This window comes from Pan troglodytes, chromosome 7 (assembly GCF_028858775.2).
Source record: "Pan troglodytes isolate AG18354 chromosome 7, NHGRI_mPanTro3-v2.0_pri, whole genome shotgun sequence".
Taxonomy (NCBI): Eukaryota; Metazoa; Chordata; class Mammalia; order Primates; family Hominidae; genus Pan; species Pan troglodytes.
The window spans coordinates 93,794,884-93,815,984 of record NC_072405.2 but is presented as its reverse complement, the minus strand read 5'-3'; the positions used below and the strand labels follow the sequence as shown (position 1 = coordinate 93,815,984).

Genomic DNA, 21,101 nt, shown 5'->3' with positions numbered 1-21,101 from the left:
GAGGAAATCTTATCTTCTTTGCCAGGAGCTCCACCTAGTGTGGAGCTGCCATCAGGCTGAGCTGAGGGTGAGAGATAATCTTGGTTCAGTGCCACAGGTTTTTGCCATTCTTACTGAATTTAAATTTTTCTTGAATAAATGTTTCTTCTTTTGCTGTATACCCTAAGGACAATTCTCAGTGATTTTAAATGGCTGTTTTAAAGTACTTTTCACCAGTTATGGTTGTTTTGATGGGAAACAGATCTGCAGAGGTCCTTATTTAGTTATTCCAGAAGTGGAATCTCCAGTGTTCATTTTTAAGCTGTATTATTTTCGTAGTGGCTGTTCTAGTGATGACAATATGCATTTTAATTTAATGCAGCCATCTTTAATACTAATTTCATCTGGTAAACTTTTCTAAAATATAGCTCTATTTTCTTCCCCCAACTTTATGCCATTTTTGTCATGTTACATATTTTATAAATTCAACAATAGTTATTATTTCTTTGTGTCTTCTAGCTAAAAGAAAAATACATTTAGTCTTTTATGTAAAAATTTATCCACAAATTTTACTTTTTATAATACTAATTTCTTTCAATGGATTTGAGTCACTTTCTGGTATCATTTCTTTGAAGCCTTTAGGTTTTCTTCAGCTTTAAGGCAGGCTGGCTATCAATACACTTTCTTGCTCTTTATTAATCTGAAAATGTCTTTATTTTGCATTTACTTTGAAGAACAGTTTTGCTAGATGTAGAATTCTAGATTGACAGTTCCTTTTCTTTCAGCATGTCAAATATATTGCCACTGCCTTCTGGCCTCCATTGTTTCTGATGAGTCAGCTGTTAACCTGTTGTTCCTCTATATGAGAATATTTTCTTGCTCCTTTCAAGAGCTTCCCTAACAGCTTCACTATAAAACATGTCTAGATGTCATTCTATGTTTACCCCAGGCTTTACTGAAACCTTGTATTTGTAGTTTTCTTAATTTGTTTGTGCTTTAAGAGACAGGGCTCACTATGCTGCCCAGGTTAGTGTTTTAACTCCTGACCTCAAACAGTTCTCCTGGCTCAGTCTTCCAAAGTGCTGGAATTACAGGCATAAGCCACTGCACCCAGCCATGTAGGGTATTTTAAATCAAATTGAGGGAGTTTTCAGCCATTACTTCTCCAAATATTTACCCCCCTTCTAAGACTCCCATTATACATGTTGTTATGTTTGATGTTGTCTCACAAATTTCAACACAAAGATTATCTATAATGAAATGGGGCCTTCTCTTTATGAAGCACTTAAATTATTTTTGTTCTATTTACTTTTAAAATCTTAGTTCAGTACTGATATCAAGAAAATATATATTTTCTTCCTTTCAGAAATAGAAGAGGGGCATAGTACTTAAGACTTTTGTTCTGCATACATAGCATATGATGTGACAAAAGTGAAACAGTAATACAGTAATGACCTGGTATGGAATGAAATGAATTACTGCTTCCAGTTACATTATCAGAATTTCTTCATATACAGTGATTAGAAGGGAGAATGAAGGTGGAACAGTGGTGTTCCTCTTCAGGAACAGACAATATTTATAAAACCTTAAATGTAATCTTTAATGAAAAGATATATGCATTATAAAAGAAGGGGTCATAATGAGTGATGTGGAGATGGCTACATATACTTTCTTAAGAATGCCACATCTTTTATCATACAGATTTCAAATGCTTTTTGGCTACATAAGCACTTTAAAAGAATTGAGCTACATCAATTAAATAACAAATATAATTAGTTCTTCATCATCACAATAAGATAACAATGATTAAAATGTTTTACCTCATATGGTGAAAATACTAATCTTTTCATTCACAAATTTGTAGGCAAATGTGTAATTACCAAACAACGTATAGTACAGAAACAAGAAAAATATTGTAAGTCTAGTTATGATAGTTTTTTCTAATAGACAAAATTGTCAACAATTTATTATAAAAAACCTATACAATTAATAAATACTTGATCAAAAGTCTTTAAAAATATATTCATAATGAAATGTATAGAAAGAGACATTTCAAAGTCATAGCAGTTACTACTATTACAATATTTAATCATTTTTACAATAGGTCTGCTGGTCCATTTCAATTAAATTCATTCTCAGAACCATCACATATCTTGCTGAATTTCATTTAAAGCAAAAGCAAGTTGCTTAATTTTTGCTTCCATTGTTTTTTTGTTCTTGCATGTTTCTTCCAAAAGTTCACGCATTTCTTTTTCAATTTGATGGACCTAAATCGACATGTAAATTTTACATTTTAATTTCTTAAAGAAAATGTATTTTTAAAATGCATTCTGAAAGAAAAGGTCCACAATTTATTCTTACACATTTTGAAATTTGTGATGTATTTAAAGAAATGTCAGTAAAATGTAACTTGCTCAAATGCTAATAGGAAAAATACAGTATTTATACAGTATACAAAGTACTTTCATGCATTAATATATTATCTACTTAGTTTTCATAAACTTGTGAAAAAGACATGGCTATATATATATATATATATATATATATATATATACACACATATATTCATATGCATTTATTTATTTATTTTTTGAGATGGAGTCTTGCTCTGTCGCCCAGGCTGGAGTGCAGTGGTGCGATCTCAGCTCACTGCAAGCTCCGCCTCCTGGGTTCACGCTATTCTCCTGCCTCAGCCTCCCAAGTAGTTGGGACTACAGGTGCCCGCTACCATGCCCAGCTAACTTTTTTTTTTTTTTGTATTTTTAGTAGAGATGGGGTTTCACTGTGTTAGCCAGGATGGTCTCGATCTCCTGACCTCATGATCCGCCCACCTCGGCCTCCCAAAGTGCTGGGATTACAGGTGTGAGCCACCACGCCCGGCCAAGACATGGCAATATATTTTAACTTGGCTGGGTATGGTGGCTCACACCTGTAATCCCAGCACTTTGGGAGGCCGAAGTGGGCAGATCACTTGAGGTCAGGAGTTTGAGACCAGCCTGGCCAACATGGAGAAACCCTGCCTTTGCTAAAAATACAAAATTAGCCAGGTGTGGTGGTACACAACTGTACCCAGCTACTCAGGAAGCTGAGGGAGGAGTCACTTGAACCCAGGAGGTGGAGGTTGCAGTAAGGCAAGATAGTGCCATTGCACTCCAGCCAGAACAAGAGTGAAACTCCATCTCAAAAAAAAAAAATATATATATATATATATATATACACACACACACACATACACACACACACACATACATTTTAACTCTATTTTAGAGCTTAGAAAATCTGTTTATGGTTGTACAGTTTCTATATATCATAGCTAGGACAGAATCCCATGCTTTTGGTTAATCTGTCTACAGTCCTACACTGCTTATCAATGCTGAGTCACAAGTTCAGCTTAAACACCAGTTCCTTATAGATTTTTAAAACTGAAATAACCTCCCTCCCCAAAGAAACCCTACCTTTAATGTAGTGCCTACAGCTTTTCTAAAAACATTGTTGGTGGTTATATATTACCATCTTTTTGAGAGATCATTTTATCATTTATTCCTAACCTACATTCTCCTAGGAGTTGCTGTAGTTGATATTGTTAACTTCTAATTGAAATTGTCTTTCCTACGATATTGTAACACTTCTGATAATGTTACCAATATGACCATTTTTCTGTTTACTTCATGCTTCCTAAACCCTAATATAGATCTCTCAATCTCTTTTCCCTTAGAAAACTAATATTTCTCCCAATTTAAATAATCACCATTATGTGATACCTCATAATCCCCTGCCTGCAAACCTAATTATCATATTTAAGCTCTAGTGCTATTTCTAAAACTCTTTCCTTTGATATTACTTCAAACATTTCCCTTAAGTGTTTAAACCTTAAACTTATTTAGTATTAAGGTTAATACTTAAACATTACTATTAACTTATTTAGTATTACCTGTAACCTTATTTAAGGTTTAAACCTTATTTAGTATTACCTGATGTACCCTTGTTAAACACTTGGTAGGTTTTTAAAATTTTGAGATAGGATATTGTTGTCACCCAGGCTGCAGTGCAGTGGTATGATCACAGCTCACCATAGTCCCAAACTCCTGGGTTCAAGCAATCCTTCCATCTCAGCCTCCTGAGGAGACAGGTCTATAGGCGTGTACCACCATGCCAGACTAATTAACCCATTTTTTTGTAGCGACAAGGTCTTGCTATGTTGCCCAGGCTGGTCTTGAACTCCTGGTCTTGAGTGATCCTTCCACCTCAACCTCAACCTCCTAATAAGTGTTGGGATTACAGGTGTAAGCCTCCATGCCCAGCCTAAATTTGGTAGCTTTTTTTTTTTTTGAGACAGAGTTTCACTCTTGTTGCCCAGGCTGGAGTGCAATGGTGTGATCTCGGCTCACCACCAATTCTGCCTCCTGGGTTCAAGCAATTCTCCTGCCTTAGCCTCCCAAGTAGCTGGATTACAGGCATGTGCCACCATGCCCGGCTAATTGTATTTTTAGTAGAGATGAGGTTTCTCCATGTTGGTCAGGCTAGTCTCGAACTCCCAACCTCAGGTGATCCAGCCGCCTCAGCCTCCCAAAGTGCTGGGCTTACAGGCATGAGACACTGCACCCGGCCTGCATTTGGTAGTTTTTAAGTAAAATATTTGGAACATCTGTTCACCTGAAACAAAACACTGAATTTTGGACAAGTTATATTCTTACTCATTGTGATTATTTCCAAAGACCTCATTCCCTCTTTTTCTTTGCACAGAGTCCTGAGGATAATGTCATTTAAACACACAACCTTGATTATAATTTCTTCTCTTTTTTTCTTTTTTTTTTGAGACAGGGTCTTGCTCTGTAGTCCAGGCTAGAGTGCAACGTGACACAATCTTGGTGCACTGAAACCTCTGCCTCCAGGGCTCAAGTGATCCTGTGACCTCAGCCTCCCAAATAGCTGCGACTACAGGCATGCGCCACCACACCCAGCTAATTTTTGTGTTTTTAGTGGAGATGGGGTTTCACCTTGTTGGCCAGGCTGGTCTTGAATTCCTTAGCTCAACTGATCCACCAGCCTCGGCCTCCGCTGGGATTACAGGCTTGAGCCACTGCGCCCAGCCATATAATTTCTATATGGAGCATTACTTTGCCTTTCTGTTGGTGAACTCTTTTATAGTTGCTGATTTCTGCATCTCTAGTTTTACAGATACCTTAGTTTCTTATTACAACTTCAGAAGCAGGAAAAAATGGAAATTCATATTATCTCACTAGAGAGGTCACATAAGAATCACCTGTGGAATTAAAAAAATACCTGAGTCTGACTCCAGACTTAGTGAATGAGTCTCTGAGGGGAAGTTCATGAATATGGTGTTTTTTTTTTTGAGACAGAATCTTGCTTTGTCATTAGGCTGGAGTGCAGTGGCGCAATCTCGGCTCACTGCAACCTCCACCTCCGGGTTCAAGCCATTCTCCTACCTCAGCCTCCCGAGTAGCTGGAATTACAGGTGCTCACCACCACGCCCAGCTAATTTTTGTATTTTTAGTAGAGAAGGGGTTTCACCATGTTGGCCAGGGTGGTCTCGATCTCCTAACCTCATGATCCACCCGCCTTGGCCTCCCAAAGTGCTGGGATTACATGCTTGAGCCACTGCGCCCGGCCTGAATGTGTATTATTAAAAAGCTTCATAGGTGCTTCTGATGTTTCCCTCTGATTTAGCATTACTCTAAACTCATTACTTTATTAATAATATTGAGATAATAAAGTTGATAGTCTTGAACCCTAATACTCTGATAACTTTTTCCAAGGTGGTGATGGATTATGTTTAATACCTTCAGATTCTCACCCTGCCTATGTGTAACCAAAGAGACTCCTATCCAAGATTAGTTAGATATGAAATTTTTATCCAGAGAGCAGAGAAAGTACACACTAGAATCAAATGTACAAGTTTTGCTTAGAAATTAGAATTATGTTCTACAATTAATCTAAGTATTACCAATGTTTTACCCTGGTTTTAGGATAGTTTTGGTAACATTCTTTATATCTATTTGGTCATGAGATCATGTTGCCTTTTCTCTTTATAATTCTCGAAGATCTAATTTATTTAGCTATAATCATGTAATATACTGATTATTGAAGTGAATTTTACTTACAATACCTTTAAATTTGCAGAATCAATACACTTCTGCTTTTCATTGGCCAGCTGTGCTATTTCAGCTTGATGAGCTTCAACAATTGCATCAACTTGTTTTTTAAAGGCATCATCCATACTATGAAGTTTTTCCATTGCATTCCTTAAAAAAACAAGAACACCCACATATATATGTGTATATGTGGTGTGAATGTATAGATTAGGATGTTATTTCTTCTCGGGTGGCTCACATTCATACTAATGGAAACGTAACTCAGTATTATGAAAATATCAAAGGCTATTATAGGGTAACTAAAGATATAAGTAAGTAGTTCATCATCCAGCAGAATCTATTAGGATAACATTAGGTTAGGATAATATATCACTAATGTTTTTTACACTTTCATTTTCTGAAAGTTAGAGTACTCTGTTTCCCCATTTATTTTGAGTCTAGGAGTATAGTTTTTTATTTTATTTTTGAGACAGGGTCTGGCTGTGTCACCCAGGCTGGAGTGCAGTGGCATGATCATGGCTCAAGGCAACCTCTGGCTCCCAGGTTCAAGTGATTCTCATGCTTCAGCCTCCCAAGTAACTAAGATTACAGGATGTGCACCACCATGGCCCAGCTAATTTTCTGTATTTTTAGTAGACATAGGGTTTCACTATGTTGGATAGGCTGGTCTTGAACTCCTGGTCTAAAGTGATCGGCCCGCCTCGGCCTCCCAAAGTACTGGGATTACAGAGGTGAGCCACCATTTGGCTTAAGGGTATAGTTTATAAGCACCTTCACAGATGATGACTACTACCAATCTTTTTTCTCCATGTTTTCAATGTGATAATTTGAGAAGTGCATACTACAGATGGTTTAAGTTTATGAATATGTATTTGTGACTTCCTTATGGTAATGCTTAGTGGACGAAACACATTAAATGGTATTCACAAAATTTTCATACTAAAAGTATCCTGGAGGTAAAACAATTCCTTTATATAAATACAAATAATACTATTTAAAAAGTAACATTCATAAAAAGAGCACATTTTCTGGTTTTAGTACAGCAATCAGTAATAACAGATTAAACATAAGGAACATGCATCAAAAGCCTTTTTAAAATTGTATGACTTAGTAGCCAAGTGACTAGTGGCAAGTCACAAGCTGAGTTTTTCAACTATAAAACAGGACTGTTCTGCCAACCTTACAGGATTACTGTTGGGTTCAAAATAAGATAGAAGAAATCAACCTATAAATTGTAAAAAGCTATACAAGTAAAACCTGTTATTATTTATAATAATTGGCTTATTTTATTACAATTCCATTAAATTAAAAAGTATACCAGTCTTAGTCATAAAGACAATTCATGTATAAAATCAGGTCTGCATTTTTATAGTAACGGTATAATGAATAATGCAATGGAAAAGTCTGAAGATTGTTAGGTTTTATAATTTTTATTAGTTTTTTTTGGCTAATTATAGAATATGACTTTCTTTTAGAATCTCAAAGACTCCTAATTGTAAATTTGTTACTGGCAGGATAAAAAATTGCAACAGATTCCAAGCCAAAGTTCTTGTATTAGTACTTGGTTGAAAGCAAAGTGGAACAGAATCTATCAACAGAAAACAACTGTGCTATCAACCAAAACTTTCTGCAGTGTAACAACACTTTCCCATTAGACTGAGTCAAAACAAGAAATCAAATTCCAGGTTACATTAGATTTGACATAATTAGAACCTATCTTTAAGTGAGATTTTTGGGCTATCCATAGATAGCCATGTTATCTGTATCACTCTATCTTCACACGAGAATTAATCATTAAGCTGTGCTACTTAATTCTGAAGGTTCCAACTTTATAACTTATTTTTAACAAGTCTAGTTATATTTTTTAACACAGTAAAACCTTATTTCCTCTTGAGTATTTTATGGAACCCACAGAACAGTGGCAGCCAGGTACACATTTTATTTCCTCTCTTTAAAATCGGCTCTCGGCCGGGCGTGGTGGCTCACCCCTGTAATCCCAGCACTTTGGCAGGCCGAGGCGGGTGGATCACCTGAGGTCAGGAGTTCGAGACCAGACTGGCCAACATGGTGAAACTCAGTCTCTACTAAAAATACAAAAAATTAGCTGGGCGTTGTGGTGCATGCCTGTAATCCCAGCTACTCGGGAGGCTGAGGCAGGAGAATCGCTTGAACCCAGGAGGTGGAAGTTGCAGTGAGCCCAGATCGTGCCATTGCACTCCAGCCTGGGCAATAAGAGCGAAACTCAGTCTCGGAAAAACAAACAAAAAAATTGGCTCTCATCCTCAGCTTGTGCTGGCAACTGCTATCTAAATGTGCTCTAGCCTCCTCAGGAGCTCACTGACCCTGGTAGTCAACTGGCAGTCTCCTCTAAATTCCACTTTCAACAACTAAAATATCACTAGCTGCTTTCATTCAAACACAGTTTAAAATGCTCATCGTAATAAAAACAAAATGTTCATATAGCAATTCTTTTTTTTTTCTTTTTGAGACTAAGTTTCGCTCTTGTTGCCCAGGCTGGAGTGCAATGGTGTGATCTCAGCTCACTGCAACCTCCGCCTCCTGGCTTCAAGTGATTCTCTGGCCTCAGCCTCCTGAGTAGCTGGGATTACAGGCGCTTGCCACCACGCCTGGCTAATTTTTTCTATTTTTAGTAGAGATGGGGTTTCATCGTGTTGGCCAGGCTAGTCTTGAACTCCTAATCTCAGGTGATCCACCCACCTCGGCCTCCCAAAGCGCTGGGATTGCAGGCATGAGCCACCGTGTGCAGCCTCATATAGCAATTCTTATGTGTCAGGCACTGTTCTAAGAACTAGATAATTCATATAAGCCACATCTATTCATAAATACACACATATATATCAAATGTCAACCTCTTATCTAACATTTAAGGTAGGTGCTACTGCTATCTTCATTTTACAGATGAAATGGAAATAAACTTCTTGGCAAATAACTATGTCTTACATGATTTTTAGCCCTCCTCTATACGTATTTCACCCATTCCACAGTGTTTACGATTAAGGAGATCTCAAATCCTTTAGAACCTAATGCTTACTTTTGTAGTTCAATACTTTTGTCTCTTTCCGCTTTAAGTTTCTTTTCCTTGTTTTCAAATTTTTCTTTCACTTCTTTTACTTGTGTTTCAAGATGACATAGAAGTTCTCCTTTATCATGCCACTTCCGATTCAGTGTACTAATATGAGAAGTAATTTGAAAAATAAATTGGGTTTATTAAATTATTAAGCCACATTTTATTTCTCAGTGGGAAATACTGTACTATATAATACCTGTAAGCTTTTCTGATTTCTTCAAGTTCTACTTCCTTTCCTTTCAACTGTTGTTTTAGTTTTTCTTTTCTTTCATTGTGCCTTTCCAACTTCTCAAGTACCTCATCCAGTTGTGAAGATTTTTCATCAAGTTGTTCTTGAGTGCATTTTTCTATTTCTGTGATCTTTTCTTGTAATCTTTTGATGTGTTCATCTTTTTCTTGTAAACACTTTAAGAAAAAAATTGGCACTTTGTTTTTATTAACTTTAAATGCTTCATATTCTGGTTAATTAGATATGGTTTAATTTATCCTTTAAAATAATATTTTAAACATATAAAATGTTCATTTTCTTGTGACTCCTAACCCTTAATTGACATTGGGTATTTCCAGTTATTCCAAAGGCCATAATAAGATTCTCCATTAAATTCTGAAGTATAAAGTTCATTCCAAATTAATAAATATCATGTAGAACTTTTTAAGAGCAAAAGGGCAAATATTATAAAAAGAAATGCATGATATCTACCCCAAATTTTACAACAGTTGGAAAACACTGAAAAACAGCTTTTGGATACTTTGATCCTAAGATTTTCAAACCTGCCATTTGCTCTTTAACCAAAATAAAATGTCAAACTTACATCTTTTAATTTTCTAATAGTTTCAGTTTGGTCGTCTATGATTTTGCACTTTATTCTTAATGCATCACTATCACTTTCATTTGTCTTTCGCAGACATTCATTCTCTCTAGATAAACTCTCAATTTGAGCCTCCAATTTTCCACGATTTTGGGCTAGAGAAGATCCTAAGAAACAAAAATCATCAATTACACACTTTGAAACACCTTGGGGGTTTGTATCTTATTAAACTCTAACAAACTGTAATATAATAATAATAAAAAAACTAAATAAAGAAACATAGCTTATAATAGTACAATATGAAGAGGAAAGGGGAAGCAAACAAAAGGCCTCTTAAACACTTGTGGTTATTTCAAAACCTGAAACCACAAATAAAGTTGAGAACAAGTAACTCAGATATGTAATATTAATTCATGTTATGACATTCAAACAAACAAGAGCATATTAAAAATTCCTACAGAGAATGAACAAATAAGCAATGCTCCATTAAGACCAAATATCTTGGCTGGGTGCAGCTGCTCACTCCTGTAATCCTAGCACTTTAGGAAGCTGAGGTGGGCAGATCACTTGAGGTCAGGAGTTTGAAACCAGCCTGGCCAACATGGTGAAACCCTGTCTCTACTAAAAATACAAAAAAATTAGCCGGGCATAGTGGCTCATGCCTGTAATCCCAGCTATTGGGGAGGATGAGGCAGGAGAATTGCTTGAACCCGGGAGGTGGAGTTGTAGTGAGCCGAGATCACACCACTGCACTTCAGCCTGGGCAACAGAGTGAGACTTGTCTCAAAAGAAAAAGACCAAATATATCTAGCTATTCATAATTTTAAAGGTATCTGTGAATGCAAACAAAACAAAACAAAACAAAAGAAACCAGTATATATCTCTTGCTTTACAATGATTGGAAAGGGAATGAAACTGAGGATTTACTAAAAAATAGTTTTCATTTATATAATATTTTAATTTGTGCATGCACAATAAATGTTGCATATATCAGAAAAGAAAATTAAATGTGTATACTGTACAAATAACTTAAAATCACTGTATAAGAATTATTTTTGGCCGGGTACGGTGGGTCACGCCTGTAATCCCAGCACTTTGGGAGGCCAAGGTGGGTGGATCACCTGAGGTCAGGAGTTTGAGACCAGCCTGGCCAACATGGTTAAACCCCGTCTATACTAAAACTACAAAAATTAGCCAGGTGTGGCGGCACATGGCTGTAATCCCAGCTACTCGGGAGGCTGAGGCAGGAGAATCACTTGAACCCAGAAGGCAGAGGTTGCAGTAAGCCGAGACTGTGCTACTGCACTCCAGCCTGGGCAACGAGAGCAAAACTCTGTCCCAAAAAAAAAGAATTATTTTTAACAATATATTCAGATGTTGATTTGTAAAAGCACCCATGGTTCAGAATAGTAGTCAAATTATCATGGAAACAAAATTTAAAAAATCAGAGCCATAACTTCTTCATTGGTGTAATAAACTATTTCTCATTTCCTAAGAGGTCTTCATTCCCCTGTAGCTGGCAAATACCTACTTATCCTTCCAGATAAAGGGTCACCTTTTTTCTTGGCATCTTTAGACAGAGTTGAGTCTTTTTCTCTCCAATACCCAGATTTGCTCGTTTATAAGAATAAGCTATTTTCCCTTTGAAAATCTGAGAATTTTACCTTGTTGTGCCAGCTCATGTCCCCATACTTTTCTTTCTGTCCTTAAACCAAATATTAGTGATTCCTTGGCTGCTAGCTCAGAAATAAGCTGGACTTTTTCGTGCTTGAGAAGTTCTATTTGAATACTCTTCTGCTTGTCATCTTCAATTAAAATTTCAAGGGTGTTGATTTGATTCTGTAAATTCCCCCAAAAAATAAATAAGAATTATTATATTAAGTGCTTTATTTTCTATTTTTTCATCTTATAATGAGAAAAAATGTTATTTAAGCAAATACAAGTAAATGTTACCAAATTTTACATCAGAAGTTTTAGTTTTACTAAAGACAAATGTAGGTCATGAAATAAACAGTCGAATTTAAGATACCACTCCTTTAAACAATCTGAATTTTATTCTAAAATTGTTAAAGAGAAACTATACCTGTAATACTCAAAATTTTTCACAAGCATTTATATCAATAGTGTTAAAGGTCATTTTCCAGAAACAAATTTTGGGTAAAATAGCATTAATGTTTAAAATTGAGACAACAGCAATAAAGACATTAATTTAATGATTATTACATCTAAGTATATCTAAAACCACCAGCATCACCACCACAAAATTAATACCAGCAATCCAAGTGGTGCTTCCCAAACTTTAACCATTTGAGTATCACTTCCACAATTTTTGCTGTATCACTATACTACTGGCACCTATTTAATTGAACATGTTTCTTAAAACTAATTTACTTATTTTACCTAATTGCTATCTCATGAGCAATACAATTTGTGAAATCATGAGCTTAATTTCTTTAGTTATACTATTTTTCTTATATGCAATATATAATTAGTATCATTTAAAAGTTCCTTTCGTGTACTTCCTAAATTTATCACAACCCACTTGAGAAAATAATGTAAAAAAATTTTAAAACATATAATGTTGCAAAGTCTTACCTGTAAATTTGCTGCTGTTTCTTGTTTCAATTTAGAAACTTCTGCCAGTTTTGTTTTTTGTTCCTTTACCATACAGGTCAGATCTTTAATTAAAGAGGAAGACTCATTTTCTTTTCGTTGAGCCCAAATAAGAGCATGTTTGCTCTTTGCTAACTCAGTTGCAACATTTTCAAAACCATCTTTAACCTATATTCCAAAATTGTATTATAAATAGCAGTTCTCCAAATAATTAGAAAATATTTGCTTCTGGAAGTAGTATCACAGTTTTAGCAAAAGAATAAGATTTAAAGATAATCTGTTTCAATCTAGTAATTTCCAGATGATGAAACAGAGATCCAGGATGATGATTATATATTTGCCTAAAGTGACCCAGGGAATTAGTGACAAATCTAAAGCCAGAAATCATTTATTTGGGCTGGGCGCGGTGGCTGATGCCTGTAATCTCAGCACTTTGGGAGGCCAAGGAGGGCAGATCACTTGAGGTCAGAAGTTTGAGACCAGCCTGGCCAAAATGGTAAAACCCTATCTCTACTAAAAATACAAAAATTAGCCGGGTGTGGTGGTGCACACCTGTAAAATCCCAGCTACTTGGGAGGCTGAGGCAGGAGAATCACTTGAACCCGGGAGGAGGAGGCTGCAGTGAGCCGAGATAGCGCCACTGCACTCCAGCCTGGGTGGCCAGATATTGCTCTAGCACTGAAATGCATCAGTGAATACCACAGAATAAAATCTTTGCTTTTGTAAAGCTTAAATTCTAGGTGGCAGGCACTGACAATATAACAACAAGCATAATAAATTATACATCATGTTAGATGATACTATATGCTTGGGTAAAAGGTTAGAAGGATGTGAAGTGTGTGAAGTGTTGGGAGATGTGGGTTCAATTTTAACTGGCATAATCACTGAGAATGCAACAATGGAGCAATGACTGGAAGGAGGTAGGGAATGGAGCCATGCAAATGTGTGGGAAAGGAGTGTTCTAGGCAGGAATGTGCCTGATACATTGGAGGAATAGGAAGAAGGCTGTTGTCACTGGAGTGGTGTAAATGAAGGGGAAGGTAGTAGGAGATGAACTCAGAGGGCTAGATTGTGAAGTGTTTTGACCACTACTCTGAATAAAATGAAGGGACAATGGAGGTCTTTGAGGCGAGGAGTCATATTACCAAACATGTATTTTAAAAGAACATTCTAGCTGCTGTGTTTGGCATAAACAGAGGGGGGTAGGGGAAGGATAGAGGCAGGAAGATTAACTTGAAAGCTCTTCATATAATACAAGATACTATGACATACCAGAGTGGCTGTGTTAGAGGTGGTAAGAAATGGCCACATGTATATTTTTTAAATAAGGGTGACAGAATCTCTTGAGGTACTGAATGTGTAGTGTCACAGAAAGAGTAATCAACAATGACTTTGTTTTTGGCTTAAGCACCTAGAAGGATGGAGTTGTCTTTAACTGGGACAGGAGAAATGTCAAAGTAGAAGGTTTGGGGGTAAAATTAGCAGTGAAGTAGAATATGTTAAATAGGTGGTTAGACATAGAAGTTTAAAATTCTTGCAAAACGTCCAGGCTGGAGATATAATGATGCTAGAGGAGTTTACCAAGAGAATGAGTGTGTATAGAAAAGAAAAGGAATTTAAGGGCTGAAAACTTGGGCACTGCAATAATGAAACTGTGGACAAAAGAGAAACAAAGAGACTGAAAAGAAGTGATGTAATGGAAAGCCAAGAAAATCAAGAAATGCAGTGTGCTGGAAACCAAGCAAAGAAAGAGTATGGAAGAGGAGAAAGCTATCAACCCTGTCTAATCCTGCACCTAGGTCGAATCAGATGAGGACAAATTTGACTCACAACTTTCATAGTGTGGATATTGCTGGTAGCTTTGATAGTGCAATGCTAGTAGAGCAATAGAGATAAAAGCCAGATGAGAGCAGGTTGGAGAAGAGAGAAGTAGAGAAATCAAAGACAGCAAATGCACAATTTTGATATGTTCTGTTGTAAATGGAAGCAGAGAAACAACATAGTAGTCAAAGGAAGAAATGGAATCAAGAGAGTTTTCTTAAGATAAGAGAAATCACAGCATGTTTGTATGCTGAAGGGAATGATCCAATATAGCGGAAAAACTGAAGATGTAAGAGAGTAAGAAAGAAGACTTACTGAAGCCATATCTTTAAGTAGGCAAGAGGAAATGGGATCTACTATACGTTTGGTGGGACTGGTCAGAGGAGCACAATTATTCCTCTATAGCAGGGGTTACCAAACTTTTTCTAGAAAGTACCAGACAGTAAACTGTTAGGCTATACAGGCCAGGCCATATGAACTCTGTTGAAAGTACTCAACTACGGCTGGGCACAGTGGCTCACGCCTGTAATCCCAGGACTTTGGGAGGCCGAGGCAGGCGGATCATCTGAGATCAGGAGCTCGAGACCAGCCTGACCAATATGATGAAATCCTGTCTCTACTAAAAATACAAAAATTAGGTGGGCGTGGTGGCCTGTGACTGTAGTCCCAGCTACTTGGGAGGCTGAGACAGCAGAACTGCTTGAATCTGGGAGGCAGAAATTGGAGTGAGCCAAGATCATGCCACTGCACCATTCCAGCCTGGGCAACAGAGAGAGACTCTATCTGAACCAAAAAAAAAAAAAAAAAAAAAAAAGAAAGTACTCAACTGTGCTTTTGTAATGGAAAAGCAGCCATAGATAATATGTAAAAAATGAGCATGGCTCTGTTCCAATAAAGCTTTACTTTAAAGAGAAATAGGCAGTGGGCCATATTTGGCCTGGGGGCTTTAGTTTTGCCAATCCCTGCTCTACAGTAATAGGAGGGAATTCAGGTTCTCAGATTCCTATTCCAGTGCTCTATAACATTTATAATCTTACTTAGTTTTTGCAAGAGCAGTAAATAGTAGCTATTATTTATTTGAGGAAACTAAGGCCTCTAAGAATTTATATATTTTACTTAAGATTATGAAGCCAACATTTAATACAGCTGTGTTTCTAAAACAAGTCCTCTCATCAAACCATATCTTACTGATTCTGTTTTCAATAAAGAGTTGGGTGCCAATTCTTACATCTTGAAATCTTCTGGCTTCAACAGTTAAAGCAATACGGAATTCATTTTCTAAATCCATATACTGCTGGCTTAACACGTCAATTTTCTCTTGGTATTCTTTTATCATTTGCTCATGCTTTTTCTCTTCTTTGGCTATTTCTTTAGCTAAGGCATCCTGGAAGTCAGCATCAGTAAAAAACTCCCTTGTTTCAAGTTCCTTCCTGGAGTGAAAAACATATAAAGATAAAAGGATGATACTCACCTGAAAAGAAACATTTTAAAGGTCTTTACATAGTTCTTAGTATTCTATATTCAGTATTGTTAATTCAGTATCAGCCTCTCACTTTCAAACGCAGTAATTGGGCATAGATAGGTACAAATAATATGAGTTTTATTTGATTGTGTATTTAATAGTGATGGAGATAAGGGAAGTATGTCAAATCTTAACTTCATGAGATAGTTCAGAATCATTCTATGGCTTCAGAAATTCTTCAGATGCATTTGCATAAGATGCTTCACTGTATCTACTACTTTGGCCGAGTCTTTGACTTGCAATAAATACAGTCTGATTAGCACTGGTGGTTTGTTAATAGAAAAAGTCAGTTAAAGTGTAAAATTATTTACTAATCTTTTGATATTGGGCCAGTTAGTTCATTCTTTACGGTTCTCCACTACTTTTCTTGCATTACTCAAACTCATAATGTGAAACCCATTATTTCCAGTTTTTGGTTTCTTTAAACTGGAATGAAACTAAGTAAAGGAAACTAAGTACAAAATTCCTGTAAAGGAAACAAAGTACAAAATTCTAGATTTTTGTGATTATTTTCCCCCAATCTTTTATAATTGTCTCATCTATACAAGATAACAATTTTCCCCAGAGCACCAAAATTTATGTAGACACAAAACGAAACAGGTTTCGGAATAAATACAATTAACATATGATAATCATACAATTTCACTGGTAGGATAGTAAATAGATAACTGAAATAGATAAACTGAAAATGTTGAAATTATTACAGATTCTGTAGAGCAAGAGTTGAGAAACTACAGCCCATCAGCCAAATGTGACCTACTGCCTTTTTCTTTGTAAATAAACTTTTATTGGAACACAGCCATGCCGTTCATTTATGTATTATCTATGGCTACTTTTGTGCTACAAAGGCAAAGTTAGGTATGGCCTGCAGAGCCTGAAATATTTTCTATGTGACCCTTTACAGAAAAAGTCCCTCCTTCAGAGGAATAAAGAATACTGATTAATTTACTAATTAATTAACTTGGGGGTCAATTAAAAATTTTCTCTCTATATAAAGACCAACTTTTGGCTGGGTTTGAAGAAATGAACAATAAGCTATATTGTTATAAACCTATACCTCAAATGCTGATAACAAAGGCACCTATTCATTTTTTAGCTACTAGTTCTTGCTATAGGGCTGATTCTAATGTATACATACATGAACACGGCATTTTCCACTAACTAATTCTGTCAGACTTCACCAATGCTCAATCACTATCTTTAAATACTGGTGGTGGGGGCCAGGCGTGGTGGCTCACGCCTGTAATCTCAGCACTTTGGGAGGCCGAGTGGGGCAGATCATGAGGTCAGGAGATCGAGACCATCCTGGTTAACATGGTGAAACCCCGTCTCTACTAAAAATACAAAAAAAAAAAAAAATTAGCCAGCATGGTGGCGGGCGCCTGTAGTCCCAGCTACTCGGGAGGCTGAGGCAGGAGAATGGCGTGAACCCGGGAGGCAGAGCTTGCAGTGAGCCGAGGTTGCGCCATTGCACTCCAGCCTGGATGACAGAGCAAGACTCCGTCTCAAAAAAAAAAAAAAAAAAATACTGGTAGTGGGGAACCAGTAGCTTTCTTTTTCTATTTTTAAATGCCAATACATTCCTGATACATTTTTCATTTACCTGTGTTCCTGTTCTTTCAATGCAAGAAGTTGATGAAGTTGTTGCACTTGTTCCCTTTCTCGATGAAGGGAAGTTCTAAGTAAGTATATTTCTCTATCGGCAGCTGAAGCTTTGAGTTCCACCTCTTGGATCAGTCTTATCTGAGTAAAATACCCACAATTACATTATTTAGATAATAGTCTCCCCTGCTATTTTAATGTCAGTTTCCATAAGTACCCTTTAAATGACAGTGTCCGGTGACTAAGTTGATTTTCAAACTTTAATAAATTAATGATGTTACAGTCACACAAAGTGCAGCCTTGGAAGGAACAAATACACTAGCATTAACTATTGCTTATTTGCATCACAGATTTTAATGATAATTTCCATTCAGAAAGCATGAAAATGAAATTCCTTCAATCACCTGAAAGCCTTTTAAAAAGCCAGCTCTCTCAGAATAAAAGCCTAACTACCTGCAACATTTCCATCAACTTTTCTTTTTAATTGCTTTGTGTTAAGAGCTAGTAGTCTTAATTTAGACATAATTCAACAGGCTATGTGACTGTTAAATTAACAGCAATTTAATTTTTGCATATGGCCTTACATCTTTTAGGTTTTCTAGGTAGTATAATTTGTTTCACGATAGAAGCTATGAATTTGTGTTAATCTGTGCTACTCATATATTAAAATAGAGAAATACCTGTGCTGCCTGCTGCTGCCTTTTTTGTCTCTCCATTTTTTCTAATGTTTTTTCGAGGGTTCTTAAGTGTTTAAGGTGATCCTCTTGTTGATCTTTTGCTTTCATTAGTTCAACAGTCAGTTTTTTAATTTCATTTTGAAGTTTGTGAACCATAACTTCGAGTTGTCCTTTGGAATTTCTCTCTCTAAAAATAATTTCCTTTAGCCTAAAGCAGAAGTTATATGTGGTGTTAAGTATATTACACATATAAAAATGATAAAATTGTTGACTTCAATGAGAGTACTCTCTGAACTGGTCTTCCTTTGTTCATGCTCTCAACTCCTGTTTGATATGCTATATGAAAGCATGCTAGACTGTATATGGGTAGGGGCAGGGAAAGCCACAGAGAAACAGAAATGGAACAATCATCTAAGCAACAGTTAAGGGCCTAAAGAAAGGTAACAGTTTTGGGATACAGAGGAGATAGTTCAACATCTTTTAAGATGATATCAATATCAATTGATGAATAAAGGTATCAATAAAGATGGTAATATCAACTGGTTGTGGGATAGGAGAAAGAGAAAGGAAGCAAAAAACAAAGATTCCTAGATTTCTATAGTTTTGGTGACTGACTGGATGCTGGATGGGGCACCATTTATTAGGGCAAGAAATATAAAATAAGGAAGAAGAATGAATCCACCTGAGGCCATGGTGATCTTAAGAAACTTATGAGGAATACAGGCAAGGCATTTTTAGTAGATAATTAGATGAACAGATCTGGTCATCAAGGAGGTTTGGATAATAAAGATACCATAGTAGGTAAGATTCATTTTTTGAAATTGTATATACTCACAGCATGGCACCTACATGCCAGACCCTGCATTAGGGATACAGAGTCCCTACCAAGGCACATAAAGGAACAGGAAGATTGGTAAGGATCTAATCTCAAACAAACATGTGGTGGGGGGGGGGGGGGGGGTGGCACAGATAAAAGAAGAATCAGAAAAGATTGATTTTTCATGAGAAAAATGAATACATAACTTGGGAAACACGGGCACAACAATAGGTTAAGTAAGAAGAAAGATAAAGTGAGCCCAAAGTCTTCCAGTTTAAATGGACTTTGGCTAGCAGCCCTAGACACAGCGTCCTCTAATATCCCACTAAATACCTAGAATACAGAATAAAGTAAAAATTCATACACATATAACTGAAAACAAAGGATAACAGAATGCCAAAATTTGGGAATAATTTCAATTACAAGGCAAATGGAACTAAATTGAAATTAAAAACAACTCCTACAACACTCAGGCTTTGCCTCATGAAACTGCTCCATTCTGAAAAAAGGAAGACATATCTTTTCTCTTCTACTATCTGTCCATGACTCAGTCACAAGATCTCTATAAATCTGTCACTACATAATGTTGGTTACTCATGCACTTACTGAAAGCAGGAGTGCTGTTTTTCTGAGGTAGTCAGAGCACTCTTAATTGAAACATCCTGTTCCCTCATCCATACCCAGTAGCTTCTTGTGTCAATTCAGACAGACATTTGTAAAACACAAATAAGGCAGGAAGTTGGTGGGTAGTGGTAGAAGGGCTAGTGATAACATAACGCATCACAGCTTTATAATTATAGAGGTTCTCATAGCACGCATGTTGCGTATTAGAATTGTCCTTATACTCCACAGGTACAACCTATCAGAGAAACATGCAGTGGGGTAGAAAACACCACGTCAGTATCACAAAAGTGCCTAAAAGAAATCGGGAACTGGGCTGTGAACTGTGTACATCAACTTATCCAAATCAGATTTTAGAAGGGGAATTATCCACTGCACAATCAGACAAGAAATGGAACCAAGAGCAACTTCCCAAAGTGTGTTAGCAAATGTCAAGTCTAAAAACCTAGTGCTCATTCAAGGGTAAGAAACCATAAGAAACTCTAAACATGTTATAATCATTTGAGGAAAAGCATGACGTTAGAAATAATTACAGGAAACAGAAGAAAAAAAGTTATTGTAATTTAAAAAACTGGTATTTTCACAGAATGAAATGACAGACCTGTATTAAAGAATGCAATACAACAAAACAAAACAAAACAAAAAACCCAGATAAAATGGGAGACATAATGGTGAGGATAGAATAAAAACATCAGAATTAAGAAACTGGGCTATGAGGGGGAGGAGCCAAGATGGCCGAATAGGAACAGCTCCGGTCTACAGCTCCCAGCGTGAGCGACGCAGAAGACGGGTGATTTCTGCATTTCCATCTGAGGTACCGGGTTCATCTCACTAGGGAGTGCCAGACAGTGGGCGCAGGCCAGTGGGTGCGCGTACCGTGCGCGAGCCGAAGCAGGGCGAGGCATTGCCTCACCTGGGAAGCGCAACGGGTCAGGGAGTTCCCTTTCCGAGTCAAAGAAAGGGGTGACGGACGCACCTGGAAAACTCGGGTCACTCCCACCCGAATATTGCGCGTTTCAGACCGGCTTAAAAAACGGCGCACCACGAGACTATATCCCACACCTGGCTCGGAGGGTCCTACGCCCTCGGAATCTCGCTGATTGCTAGCACAGCAGTCTGAGATCAAACTGCAAGGCGGCAGCGAGGCTGGGGGAGGGGCGCCCGCCATTGCCCAGGCTTGATTAGGTAAACAAAGCAGCCAGGAAGCTCGAACTGGGTGGAGCCCACCACAGCTCAAGGAGGCCTGCCTGCCTCTGTAGGCTCCACCTCTGGGGGCAGGGCACAGACAAACAAAAAGACAGCAGTAACCTCTGCAGACTTAAATGTCCCTGTCTGACAGCTTTGAAGAGAGCAGTGGTTCTCCCAGCACGCAGCTGGAGATCTGAGAACGGGCAGACTGCCTCCTCAAGTGGGTCCCTAACCCCTGACCCCCGAGCAGC

At 37.3% G+C, this 21,101-nt stretch overlaps 1 protein-coding gene across 7 annotated transcripts in view; it reads right to left on the bottom strand.

Annotated features, from left to right (window-relative positions):
* Positions 1 to 2,029: 2,029 nt before the first annotated feature.
* LRRCC1 (leucine rich repeat and coiled-coil centrosomal protein 1) overlaps positions 2,030 to 21,101 on the bottom strand; it is a 44,695-nt gene continuing 25,623 nt past the window's right edge. For 4 of the 7 annotated variants that reach the window (XM_001163929.7, XM_024345217.3, XM_024345219.3 and 1 more), the window contains 10 exons: positions 18,228 to 18,432; positions 17,549 to 17,688; positions 15,652 to 15,853; positions 12,585 to 12,770; positions 11,654 to 11,828; positions 9,993 to 10,156; positions 9,377 to 9,585; positions 9,145 to 9,282; positions 6,107 to 6,242; positions 2,030 to 2,246 (listed from right to left, as the gene is read on the bottom strand). In XM_001163929.7, coding sequence (XP_001163929.2) covers positions 2,124 to 2,246; positions 6,107 to 6,242; positions 9,145 to 9,282; positions 9,377 to 9,585; positions 9,993 to 10,156; positions 11,654 to 11,828; positions 12,585 to 12,770; positions 15,652 to 15,853; positions 17,549 to 17,688; positions 18,228 to 18,432 — 1,678 coding nt within the window. In that variant the 3' untranslated portion in view covers positions 2,030 to 2,123. The remainder of the gene's footprint in view (positions 2,247 to 6,106; positions 6,243 to 9,144; positions 9,283 to 9,376; positions 9,586 to 9,992; positions 10,157 to 11,653; positions 11,829 to 12,584; positions 12,771 to 15,651; positions 15,854 to 17,548; positions 17,689 to 18,227; positions 18,433 to 21,101) is intronic. The other 3 variants (XM_054656858.2, XM_054656859.2, XM_024345218.3) reach the window with 1 other exon arrangement.